Source organism: Sciurus carolinensis, chromosome 7 (genome assembly GCF_902686445.1).
Source record: "Sciurus carolinensis chromosome 7, mSciCar1.2, whole genome shotgun sequence".
Classification (NCBI taxonomy): domain Eukaryota; kingdom Metazoa; phylum Chordata; class Mammalia; order Rodentia; family Sciuridae; genus Sciurus; species Sciurus carolinensis.
The window spans coordinates 35,608,239-35,622,559 of NC_062219.1; the positions used below are offsets into that span (position 1 = coordinate 35,608,239).

A 14,321-nucleotide genomic window follows, 5' to 3' on the forward strand; every position below is an offset into this window, starting at 1 on the left:
AAAACCTTTAAAGAAGAGCTCATTCCAATACTTCTCAAACTATTCCATGAAATAGAAGAGGAGGGAACCCTACCAAACTCGTTCTATGAAGCCAATATCACCCTGATACCTAAACCAGACAGAGACACATCGAGGAAAGAAAATTTCAGACCAATATCCTTAATGAATATTGATGCAAAAATTCTCAACAAAATTTTAGCAAATCGCATACAAATATATATTAAAAAGATAGTGCACCACGATCAAGTGGGTTTTATCCCAGGGATGCAAGGTTGGTTCAACATTCGGAAATCAATAAATGTCATTCACCATATCAACAGACTTAAAGTTAAGAATCACATGATTATTTCAATAGATGCAGAAAAAGCATTTGATAAAATACAGCATCGCTTCATGCTCAAAACACTAGAAAAAATTGGGGTAGTGGGAACATTCCTAAACATTATAAAGGCAATCTATGCTAAGCCCATGGCTAATATCATTCTAAATGGTGAAAAACTGAAAGCGTTTCCCCTAAAAACTGGAACAAGGCAGGGATGCCCTCTTTCACCGCTTCTATTCAACATCGTCCTTGAGACTCTAGCCAGAGCAATCAGACAAACCAAAGAAATTAAAGGGATACGAATAGGAAAAGAAGAACTCAAACTATCCCTGTTCGCTGATGACATGATTATATATTTAGAGGAACCTGGAAATTCCACCAGAAAACTTTTAGAACTCATAAGTGAATTCAGTAAAGTAGCAGGTTACAAGATCAATGCTCATAAATCCAATGCATTTTTATACATAAGTGATGAATCTTCAGAAAGAGAAATTAGGAAAACTACCCCATTCACAATAGCATCGAAAAAAATAAAATACTTGGGAATCAATCTCACAAAAGAGGTGAAAGACCTCTACAATGAGAACTACAGAACACTAAAGAAAGAAATTCAAGAAAACCTTAGAAGATGGAAAGATCTCCCATGTTCCTGGATAGGCAGAATTAATATCGTCAAAATGGCTATACTACCTAAAGTGCTAAACAGATTCAATGCAATTCCAATTAAAATCCCAATGATGTACCTTGCAGAAATAGAGCAAGCAATTATGAAATTCATCTGGAAGAATAAAAAACCTAGAATAGCTAAAGCAATCCTCAGTAGCAAGAGCGAAGCAGGGGGTATTGCAATACCAGATCTTCAACTCTACTACAAAGCAATAGTAACAAAAACGGCATGGTATTGGTACCAAAATAGACAGGTAGATCAATGGTACAGAATAGAGGACATGGACACGAACCCAAATAAATACAATTTTCTCATACTAGACAAAGGGTCCAAAAATATGCAATGGAGAAAAGATAGCCTCTTCAACAAATGGTGCTGGGAAAACTGGAAAACCATATGCAACAGAATGAAATTAAACCCCTATCTCTCACCCTGCACGAAACTCAACTCAAAATGGATCAAGGACCTTGGAATCAGACCAGAGACCCTGCATCTTATAGAAGAAAAAGTAGGTCCAAATCTTCAACTTGTTGGCTTAGGATCAGATTTCCTTAACAGGACTCCCATAGCACAAGAAATAAAAGCAACAATCAACAACTGGGATAGATTCAAACTAAAAAGCTTTCTCTCAGCAAAGGAAACTATCAGAAACGTGAAGAGAGAGCCTACAGAGTGGGAGAATATCTTTGCCAACCATACCTCAGATAGAGCGCTAATTTCCAGAATCTATAAAGAACTCAAAAAACTCTACACGAAGAATACAAATAATCCAATCAACAAATGGGCTAAGGAAATGAACAGACACTTCACAGAAGAAGATGTACAAGTAATCAACAGATATATGAAAAAATGTTCAACATCCCTAGTAATAAGGGAAATGCAAATCAAAACTACCCTAAGATTTCATCTCACCCCAATTAGAATGGCGATTATCAAGAATACAAGCAACAATAGGTGTTGGCGAGGATGTGGTGAAAAAGGAACACTCATACATTGCTGGTGGGGTTGCAAATTAGTGCAGCCACTCTGGAAAGCAGTATGGAGATTCCTCAGAAAGCCTGGAATGGAAACACCATTTGACCCAGCTATCCCACTCCTTGGTCTATACCCAAAGGACTTAAAATCAGCATACTACAGAGATACAGCCACATCAATGTTCATTGCTGCTCAATTCACCATAGCCAGAGTGTGGAACCAACCTAGATGCCCTTCAGTTGATGAATGGATAAAGAAACTGTGGCATATTTATACAATGGAATATTACTCCGCAATGAAGAATGATAAAATTATGGCATTTGTAGGCAAATGGTCGAAATTGGAGAATATCATGCTAAGTGAGATAAGCCAATCTCAAAAAACTAAAGGACGAATGATCTCGCTGATAAGCGGATGAGGACATATAATGGGGGGTGGGAGGGGCTAGCATTAGGTTTAGGGTTAGGTTTAGATAGTTAGGCTAAGGAGAGCGGCAAGAATGAAGGAAAGAAGGACTGTGTAGAGGGAAAAGAGGGGTGGGAGGGGAAAAATAAAATAAACATCATTACCCTATGTAAATGTAAAAAAATAAAAAATAAATAAATAAAAAAAAAAGTAGTTCTAGAGAGGAAGTTACTGGGGCAAAGGGCAAATTGACAGAGTAGAATCGAAGGTTACTATAAATAGCACATGTATATGTACATGTGAGTGTGTGTGTGTGTGTGTATTTGTAAAATTATTTTTTCTTCATTTCTTTTCTAAAAAGTGAACTGAAACCAAAATTATAACATCGTACTGGGGTTTACAAGCAATATAGGAAAACAAGAGCCCCAAAGAGAGGTACAGATTGTACTATACTATTGCAGAGGTTTCCTAATTGTATGTGAAGTATCATATTAGTTACTCTGAACAGATAGTGATAATTTAAGAGTATATGTATTGCAATACTATAGCATGAAAAAAAAAGATGATAGAAGAAATAAAGTAGAATACCGAAAAATAGTTGTTTAACACAAAAGAAGACAGGAAAAAGGTGGGTTAAGAAGTTTGTGAGACAAAAACCACATAGCAAAACCCAACCATAATATTAATTATGTTATACACATGGACTAAACAATTTAAAAAGTGCAATTGTCATGATAAAAATACACACCTATATAATTATTTATAAGCAAGCTACTTTTGTTTTTGTAAGCAGAAACACATTTTTTATTGGTTCTTTTTAGTTATACAGCAATCTACTTTTAAATAAAGATACCAATAGGTTGAAAGTAAAAAAGTCAAAAACATATAAATAGAGAGTAAGCATAAGAAAGCTGTTGTAGCTTCAGTAATTGGAGACAAAGTTGATTTTATGACCAAAAGTTTTACCTGAATAATTGGAAATTTTCGTAATTATTAAAATGTCTACTTATAAGATATAAAATATAAAGATATAAAAAATTTGAATGTGAATATACCTAATAACAGTACTTCAAAGTACATGTAGAAATAGTAACAAGATGAAAGGCAGGACTCCATAAGCATAAATTGGATAAATCTATATGTGCGGCAGTCAAAAAATGTCAGAACAAACCTTCTCAGGTGCAATACAAGAAACCATGTATTGAACTACAAATAAGAGTCAATAAACTTCTAAAGTTTGACATCTTAGTGACTACATTCTCAGACAATAAGATATTCAGTATAGAGCTCAATAAATATATGATACCTCAGAAAGATTAAATATTTGGAAATCAAACAACTAGTTTGGAAATTAAATTAAAAAGAAATCATAAAAAGAATTAGAAATTATTTTAAATAAATAATAATGAATATAAAGCATTTTTGAAATTATGGGAAGAAGCTTAAAGTACTTAATAGAAAGAAATTAATATCTAAATATGTATATTATAATGAAAAAAAGGCTCAAAAATAATCTAAGTTTTCTCATTGATAGGTAGTAAAATAATAAAATATTTAAATCTAAAACAGGTTAGAGGTATAATATGATTAATGTAAAAATAAAAATCAATAAATATAGAGAAAGGTAAAATGTTTTTTTGAAAACATTAAGAAAACTGATAAACCCCTACTATAAGTCATCAGTACAAAAGGAGAAAAATTAAAAATTCAAAATTTTAGAAATTAAGAATGTGGTATCACTATACATACTCTAGAATTTAAGAAGGACAAGGGAATATGAAATAAAAAATACTTTATGGCAAAAGTTGACTATTTATATAAAATTAATAAATACTTGGAAAAATTCAATGTATCAAAAACTGACCCATGGAAAAAATACAAAATCTATGTAGCTTTACACCAATAAAAATTAATTTCATCACAAAACTTTTTTCTACAAAGAAAACAAGCAGCTTAGTTTTGCTAGGGAATTCTGTTCTAAAAATATATGGAACATTTTAAAACAATTAATTTCAATCTTATACAAGTCATTTTCAAAATCATAGAAAGAGGAAGCATTTCCCAATACATTTTGTGAGAATTCAAAAAGCTGATAAAGGCTTTAAAAAAACATAAAATTATAGGCCAATATGCCTTGTACAAAAATACAAAAATTCCTAATTAAGTAAAATCATCTCATATATAAAAACTATATTTCATAACCAGGTGGGATTCAACCTACAAATACAAAGTTGGCTCAATATTTTAGAAATCAATGCAAATTGACCACATTCACATAGAAGAAGAAAAAAATTAGATTTATTTCAATAGATACAGAAAAGCATTTGATAAAATCCAATAACTCTTTATTACAAAACAAAAACTCTGTAATAAAGTTATATAATTTTCCTAATTTCTTTTTCAGCAGATTCATCGTTAGAGTATAGGAATATGATTGATTTTTGAGTGTTGCTTTTGTAGTATCCTGTTACCTTGCTAAATTCATTTATGAGCTCTAGAAGTTGTTTTTTAAATTTCTTTTTAATTTTTTAATTTTGTTTGTTTATTTTTATGTGGTGTGGAGGATGGAACCCAGTGCCTCACATGTGCTAGGCAAGTGCTGCACCATTGAGCCACAACTCCAGCTCTCTAGAAGTCTTCTGGTGGAGTTTTTTTGGTCTTTTAAATATAGGATGAAGTATTTGCAAAACAGATAATTTGAACTTTTCTTTTCCTATTCATATCCTTTAATTTCATTCTTTTGCCTTATGTTCTGGCTAAAGTTTCAAGGACTATGTGAAGAGAAGTGGTAAAAGTGAGCATTCATGACTTTTTCCTTTTTTTTTTTTCCCCCAGGAAATGCTTTTAGTTTTTCTCCATTCAGAATAATATTAGTCTTAGGTTTGTCATATATTTCCTTTACAGTGTGAGGTATGTTCCTTCTATCCCTAGTTTTTAGTGGTTTAAACATGAATGGGTGTTGTACTTTGTCAAATGCTTTCTTTGAATCTATTGAAATAATCATGTGATTCTTGTCTTTAAGTCTATTTATGTGGTACATTACATTTATTGATTTCCTTATGTTGAACCAAACTTGAGTCCCTGGGATGAATTTCACTTGATCATAGTACACGATCTTTTTGATGTGTTTTTGTATGCAGTTTGCCAATATTTTATACCAGACCTCAAATTATACTACAGAGCTAAAACAAAAACAGCATGGTACTGGCACCAAAAAACAGGCATGAAGACCAATGGAATAGAATAGAACACACAGAGAAAAACCCACATAAATACAGTTCTCTCATACTCAAAAACATTTTTCAAGCCCTGAAAGAAAATGGATGCCAACCAAGAATCTTATACCCAGCAAAACTTACCCTCAAATTTGACGATGAAATAAAATCCTTCCATGATAAACAAAAGCTAAAAGAATTTACAAAAACAAAGCCAGCATTACAGAACATTCTCAGCAAAATATTCCATGAGGAAGAGATGAAAAACAAAGAAGCAAATCAGCAAAAGGAGGAATTATCATAAAGGAATTGTCAAATAAAGGAGGAACCAAGTCGTGTCAAATAAATAAATAAATAAATAAAATTTAAAAAATGAACCAAATGACCGGGAATACAAATCATATCTCAGTAATAACCCTGAATGTTAATGGCTTGAATTCATCAATCAAAAGACATAGACTGGCAGATTGGATTAAAAAGAAAGATTCAACAGTATGTTGCCTGCAAGAGACTCACCTCATAGAAAAAGATACCCATAGACTAAAGGTGAAAGGATGGGAAAAAACATACCATGCACATGGACTCAGCAAAAAAGCTGGAGTATCCATCCTCATTTCAGATAATGTGGACTTCAAGCCAAAGTTAGTCAGAAGGGTTAAAGAAGGACATTACATGCTGCTTAAGGGAAGCATAAATCAGCAAGTCATAACAATCATAAACATCTATGCCCCAAACAATGGCTCATCCATGTATGTCAAACAAATCCTTCTCAATTTCAGAAACCAAATAGACCATAACAAAATAATACTAGGTGATTTTAATACACCTCTCTCACCACTGGACAGATCTTCCAAACAAAAATTGAACAAAGAAACCATAGATCTCAATAACACAATCAATAATTTAGACTTAACAGACATTTATAGAATATACCATCCAACCAAGAGCAAATACACTTTCTTCTCAGCAGCACATGGATCCTTTTCTAAAATAGACCATATCTTAAGCCACAAAGCTAATGTTAGCAAACACAAGAAGATAGAGACACTACCTTGCATTCTATCAGATCATAATGGATTGAAGTTAGAAATAAATGACAGAGTAAAAAACAGAAACTACTCCAACACCTGGAGATTAAACAATATGCTATTATATGATGAATGGATAACAGAAGATATTAGGAAGGAAATTAAAAAATTCTTAGAGGTAAATGAGAACAAAGAAACATCATACCAAAAATATATATTGGAGAAAACCTAACCTTTTTAATAAATGGTGCTGGGAAAACTGGAGAGTCATAAGAATGAAATAGAATAAAGTAGAATGAATAGAATGAATAGAAATGAAGTAGAATGATATCTAACCCATATCACTAACCCTGCACAAAACTCAATTCAAAGTGAATCAAAGGCCTGGGAATTAGACCAGAAACCCTGCACATGCCAGAAGAAAATGTAGGCCCAACTCTCCAACATGTCAGCTCAGGAACTGACTTTTTTTAACAAGCTTCCTAAAGCACAAGAAGTAAAATCGAAAATCAATAAATGGGATGGCATCAAAAAGTTCCCTCAGAGCGAAGGAAAAAATCAAGAGCATGAAGAGAGAGCCTACAGAATGGGAGAAAATCTTTAGCACCTGCTCCTCAGATAGACCATTAATAGCCAGGATATACAAAAAGCTCAAAAAACTTAGCAGGAAAAAAAAATAACCCAATCAACAAATGGGCAAAGGAACTAAATAGACAGATCTCAAAAGAAGAAATACAAAGGGTCAACAACTGTATGACAAAATGCTCAACAGCTCTAGCAGTTAGAGAAATGCATATTAAAACTACACTGAAATTTCATGTCGCTCCAGTCAGAATGTCAATTTTCAAGAATACAAATAACAAAAAATGTTGGTGAGGATGTGGGGAAAATGATACTGCAGATTGGTGCAACCTCTATGAAAAGCAATAAGGAGATTCCTCAGAAAACTTGGAATGGAACCATCATATGACCCAGTTATCTTCCTCAGTACATATCCAAAGAATTTCAAATCTGCATACTACAATGATGAAGCCACATCAATGTTTATAGCAGCACAATTCACAATAGCTAAGCTATGGAATCAACTTAGTTCCCCAAACAGATGAACGGAAAAATAAAATGTGATATATATATTAAAATGTGCACACACAATGGAGTATTACCCAGATATATAGAATAATGTTTTTATGGCATTTGTTGGTAAATGGATGAAATTGGAGACTATCATCCGAAGTGAAATAAGCCAGCCCCCCAAAAATCAAAGGTTGAAAGTTTACTCTGATATACAGAAGCTAATCCAAAATAAGGGGGAGTTAAAAAGGAATAGAAACAAGATCAGAGGAGTAGACAAAGGGGAATGAAAGGAAGGGAGAAGGGATGGGATAGGGGAAGTCAGTGGCATGACTGACTAACTTTCCATTTACGTACATGAATATACCATAGCGAATCTCACCATTATGTACATCCACAAGACACTAATTAAAAAAGAAAACTACTTAAAAAATGAAAATTTGAATAGAGTTTTCTGTGGGTAAGTATTGACTGGAATGAGGCACAGTGGAATTTTCTAGAGTGATTAAAGATTTATATCAGTTTCAATGATGAAAAGTTTTGATTCACCTTTTAAAATTTGAAGTCCAATCTTTTTGAGATTCTATCAAAATTATTTTTCTGCATAACATGTCTTAATATGAAAAAGCAAATATAAACTCTATGACATAAAAGCATACTTTACCCCTTTGGGTCTGAAGAAGCCATCAATACACGTCTCACAGTTTATACCAGCAGTGTTTTGTGTGCAATTAATGCACACACCCCCTCCGATGTATTTTCCATGTATATTTAAACTCAGATTTCTTCTGGCAACATTTTCGTCATAATAGCACTCTTCAGCTTTTCCGTGACAATTGCATGCTACATTAGAAAACAATAAATTAGAAAACATTAATTTCAGGTTTCAGACATATTTAAAAAGTATTTTATGTTGTACATTTATCATACATACACAAACATATTTAGAAAGTGTTTGGATTTAGTGGATATATTAATAAGTTCATGTTTTAATGAAATATGAAATGATCAAAATATAAGCTGAATCATATGAAACTTCTAATATTTTACTGACTCTTGATTTACAAAAGTGAAACAGGTTCATATAATTCAGCCTACAATTTCCTATTATAACAAATTATAAATTATTGAATGATAGCATTGAATGATTAACAACCAGGTCATCTGTAATGAATAATTACCATATATGAATCTCAGTGTTAGACCCTATGAGTAAAAAAGAACATTCCTTTCCTTTACTACTAGTAACAACTAAAACTTACTTTTAAATATGCTAGATTCTTTTCTAATTGTTTTATGTTTATTACAGTGGATTTTAATCAAAATAAATCTTTTCATATATTAGGAACCCAAGTCACAGATAAGTATAGTAACCTATAAGAGTTAACTTAAGTGGTATTGGAAATCAAATTCTGAAGTTAGGTTCCAGAATCTACACTGCTCACCAGGGCCATAAGCCCTTCACATTCTACCAGGCAAATGATATAAGATACAAGGTAGGTGCCAAGTAATCAGGACAAAATGAGAGAACCAAGCAGTGCTAGATCTGTGTGTCCTCTCCTCTAATTATTAGTCATGTGACGTGGGGAACTTCTTAATTTCACTAAGACTCAGTTTCCATATAAAAATGGGGTGGTCGATAGTAATTACCAGATACGGATATTTAAAAGCATTGAGTGAGATAATGCATGTAAAATCATTAGCATAATGCCTTATAAATAAGTTCTCAATTGATTTGTCCTGCTCTTCGTCCTCCTAGTATTTCTCATGTTACATTATAGGAAATCAAAGGAGTGAAAAATCACTTTCCCCAGAAAGGACTAAGTCTTCAAAAATCATGTGGAATTTCTATCAGGATGGTAACTGGAGAAAGATAATTTGTACAATATTCTTCCTTTCTTCCTACCTCAGATGTTGAGTTTTTTTTATCTGTCCTTAACTTGGTATGTGTGTGTGTGTGTGTGTGTGTATACAGGTGTGCACAAAGGTATACAGCTCAATTTTCTTTTTATATAAGAATGCAGGGTCATTTATACAGTGTTCTGAACTGTTAAATTTTACTAACAGTGAAGTGTCTTGTTTTTCCCCTATTAACATATACATCTTCTAACATACACATCTCTGCAGTCAGGACACTACCTACAGTCCTGGTTGCTTCCTGAATGGAGGCATACCTCAGGTCCCTATTAACGGACAGTTACACTGTTCCCAGGTTTCTCCATTAAATAACATTACATACATATTGGGAGTTACCAGGGTATGGTCCGTAATTGTAAATTTGCTTCCTTTGTCAGTGAAGTGACTTTAAGGAGAAAATTCAAATCTTAGTGTCATTTTGGTATTCAAACAGTTGTTTTGCAAATGCAAAATACTTAGAAGAATGCCAGACTACTAACTACTCATTTCATGAAAGTTAGCAGCAGTAGTTGTAGCACTTGAATAATAATGATAAGGATCATGATAATATGCCCTGTAAATCTCTATGAGAACATCTGTAGGTTAAATTCTTAGATGCATAATTTCTAGTCAAAAGGTACATAAAATTTAAATTTTAATAACTTGAAAATTTTCCATCTAGAAATGCTAGGGTAGATTTCTCTCCCCTCAATAGATATGATGAAATCGTTACCCAATACCTTACCAATTTTGTGTCATATCAACCCTTTTGAAACTATTTCGGGACACAGGAAGTATTCAAGAATGGTTGAGTTTCTTAATAAGTTAAATGTATACTTTATTGTTTGAATTGGCACTTCATCATAAATGTGATCATCTTTTGTTTGAAATTTAAAGGATGCTTTTTCAGAGAAATACTTGTTTGACCTTTGCTCATTTTTAGCAGGTTTACTGAATTTTTTCTTATTGATATGTAAGATTTCTCCTCCATGTTTCTTTCAAATACCTTCCCCAATTTGTTGACCTTAGATTTAACATATAGTTATTTTTGCTACAGTAATGAAATTTCAGACTTCATTCTAGTGAACATATAGTAATAATACAAGTCTCTATGCATTATAAACAGTTTTATGTCTTTAGGACAATACACAAGAATACTTAAAGTACCCCCTTTTATCATATGTTGCAAAAGATAGTGAAGATTTCTGATGCTAGTATAAATAGATGGAAATAAAGAGTGATGCAAACTTATGCTAATAAGAATTTGTGTTGCTGAGTGTATTTATAACCAAGAGCTATTGCAGGTGTAACATGGATGGCTGGATAGTTCTTCTCAGAGTCCCTGCCGTCAGGACACTTAACCTATAGTCCTGGTTGCTGTCTATCAACACCCTGCCCAGTTTCATGTCCATAGTCTCCAAAGATATAGACAGCACCTGTTAACAAAGAGTCATTTTCTACTGTCATAAGCAGCTTGATGTTTACCAGAATGTCTAAGACATGTGCTATAAAACTATTCTGTAAGTAAAGGGTTAGCAATGTAATGAATATTATTTGCTCTTTAGAGATATATCTTGCCTTAAGTAAGCTAGACTGATGAAAATCCAAATTAAACTTAAATGATTTAGAAGGCGATTATCCATTAAATAGAGGGATTTATCATGTCACAGAAGAAATTTCTAAATATTAAGTCAATTGGAATGCAATTCAACTTGGAAATTTGTTTTTTAATATAAACTTTTAGGAATGTGTACATTTGCCCAAAGACTGTTGTTTACATAAAAGATTTTATGGTTAAGAAGCCCATCTTTAATTTCTGGGTGTTTAAAATGTTTATTCTTCACTTTGAAAATATAACCTGCTCTCTGCCCTACAGAGAAAGAAAAATTGTTGCATAATCTTTGGGTTTTAAATTCATATCTCTATCTATTTAGCTATACAAATATACATATATATATAATAGCAAGTGGAAATCTGCTTTGCTTTATAGTCTATTTCTGTTGCTGGCAAGTTGAACTAGTCTTTTTGTTGTATGTGTATGTGTGTGTGAGTGTGTGTGCGCATGTGAAGAGTGGTAAAGGATTTTGCAGAACTGCTTAACATTACATAATTATAACTGTGTGATACAATGTCAAAGGCATCAGGAAGAATTGCTACCCTCAAATGCTCTTTCCACTTGTGATTGCTGATATTCCATAAGTAGAAAAAAACGTTTACTTAAAATCATCAAGCCATAGAAAGAATGGTGTCTTCCCTTTGTGATCACAAGAAGATGGCACAAGAAGGCATTATGTTAAGTGAAATATGCCAGGCACTGAAAGGCAAATAATGTACAATCTCATGTGTCAAATCAAAAAAGTTGCTCTCATGAAAGTTGAGCGTGGAATGGTGGTCCCAGAGGTGGGAAGAGTAGGGAGTAGGGATAGATGGGAAAGGTTGGTCAATGGATACAGTAACAGTTTGGATCTGGATCATTCTCCTCAGGTTCATGTGTTGAAAGCTTGGTTTCCAATGCAGCAATGTTCAGAGATGAAGCTTTGGGGATCTGATTGGATCATGAGAATTCTGATCTCACCAATGGATTAATCTATTAACAGGTCCAAAGTGAATGAACAATTGGGAGGTATCGGGAACTGACTGGGGTCAGATTGAAGAAAATAGGTCACTGGGGGTGTAACCTGAAAGGATACCCTGTCCCAGATCCCTTCTTTCTTCTCTCTCTCTCTCTCTTTCTCTCTCTCTCTCTCTCTCTCTCTCTCTCTCTCTGTTTCTCTCTCTCTCCCCAACTTGGCTGCTGTGAAGTGAGCAGTGTTCTTCCACCACTCCCTTCTATCATCATGTTTCTGCCTGACCACAGATCCAAAACCATGGATGGAAACTTCTGGAACTGTGAGCCAAAATAAATCTTTCCTCCTTTGAGTTGTTTTTCTCAGGTATTTTTGTCACAACAACAGAAAGCTAAATAACACAAATACTAAGTTATAGTTAGACAAAAGAAATAAGTTCTGTTGTTTTATTGTAAAGTAGAGTAACTATGGAAAATGATAATGTACTATATATTTCAAAGAAGTTGGAAGAGGGGATTTTGAATATTTACACCACAAAGAAATGATAAATTTTTGACGATATAGATATGCCTACCCATATTTGAACTTTATACATTGTGCACATGGATTGAAAGATCACAAGGTACCCTACAAATTTTTATGTGTCAATTAAAAAAAATATTCATTTCCCATAAATTTCATCTCCTGCCTTCTTTGTCACCTTTTACCCTTGTACCCTTCCTGGATTCTGCCCCAAACAGTACCTCTAGTAAGTATAATTAACAAATTCTAATAAATGAATTTTTTTCTGATAATAACCTGGTTCTAACATGTGAGGATAATCTCTCACCTTTGATTCTCCACCCTTCACCAACTGATAAGTATTTAAGAACTATTGACTAGGAAAGTGGGGGTAGAGCATGGGGCTGCCAAGGAAACAACTAGAAAGACTGGGGTTAATACATGTTCAGAACAATTTCCTAAGTGTATATGTTTGGAAGGCTAGCCTCTATGCAGTCCAGGTTTTAATTAATGTTTATCTGCATTTCCACATATATATAAAACATTATAATATATATATAATATTATTAAAGAATCAGATTCATCCTTATGATGATATGTGTATAGTATGCTTGTTCATATTTCTCATCATCTTCCCAAAATGGTAAATTCATAAAAGTCAAATTAAAAAACCCAAATCAAATCAAATACCCTGACCAACTAAGGAACTAAGATGGAAAGGTAAAGAGTTCACCAGCTCTTGCCTTGGGTAAAATGTATAAATTGGACCTATAAGCCCAGTACCTAAAATCACCCCATGTCTATGCTACCTGAGTCCCAGGACAGGAAGAAGAGCACACCTTGCAGACTTCTCAGGAACGTACCTTCACACTCGGTTTTCGTCAGAAAGGTCCCAGCTCTCCAAGGTTTCTGATGGAATCCTGGGCAGCACCGGTCGCAGCTCTCACCACATGTGTTGTGCTCACACTCGCAGCGGGATTTCTAGCCACGAAGGTGAGGGGGGGAGGACACGGACACACTTTGAGCATTATTTAGACTCCTTCTAAAAGGTAATATGAAGAAGAGAGAAAACTTCTAGGCTATGTACTAAAATGTAAAACTGGGTCAGCCTGGGCCAGAAGCAGTGGGTACATCTGATCAATACCAGCTGAGGGTGGTCCAGGCTGCTTCTGAAATCACAGGGCTTAGGTTTGAAAGAAAGCAGTGAGCTCCAATAGGGAATGATCTTGAAGACTGAGTTCTCTAATATCTACAGATTTTCTGAGTCAGATGTGTCTAGTACAAATCTTCACTCAAAGCATCCTTAAATTTTTTGGATGTGGCAAAAGAAGGGAGCTGTTTCCCCCAACTATTTATCTAGGGACATTGGAGGAACAATAGTCTAGTGTCCCTATCTAGATCTCCTATCTGTGTGTGCTCTGAGTAGACTCATTTGCCACATGCCACTGCCCTTCAAAGGCTCTCATAGCTTGGGAAACACCTCTGACAGAGAGCACCTTTCCAACTACACTAACCCTTTTCCAGAAAATCAAGCCACGGTTTTTAATCTTCCTAGGAGATAGCATTATATGTTTCATTAATCAGAAAACTAGATATGAGTGTAATGTCAATTATCATACAGTTTTTGTTGAAACTACAACCCTACCAATATTCACTGATCTTACTACTCAATAT

The 14,321-nt window shown here is 33.9% G+C and overlaps 1 protein-coding gene across 7 annotated transcripts in view; it reads right to left on the minus strand.

Moving 5' to 3' along the window:
* Positions 1-14,321, minus strand: part of Lama2 (laminin subunit alpha 2) — a 582,198-nt gene that overhangs the window by 345,990 nt on the left and 221,887 nt on the right. For all 7 annotated transcript variants that reach the window (XM_047557822.1, XM_047557827.1, XM_047557826.1 and 4 more), the window contains exons 7-8: positions 13,511-13,628; positions 8,348-8,526 (exon numbers count right to left, since the gene is read on the minus strand). In XM_047557822.1, the coding sequence (XP_047413778.1) occupies positions 8,348-8,526; positions 13,511-13,628 (297 nt within the window). The remainder of the gene's footprint in view (positions 1-8,347; positions 8,527-13,510; positions 13,629-14,321) is intronic.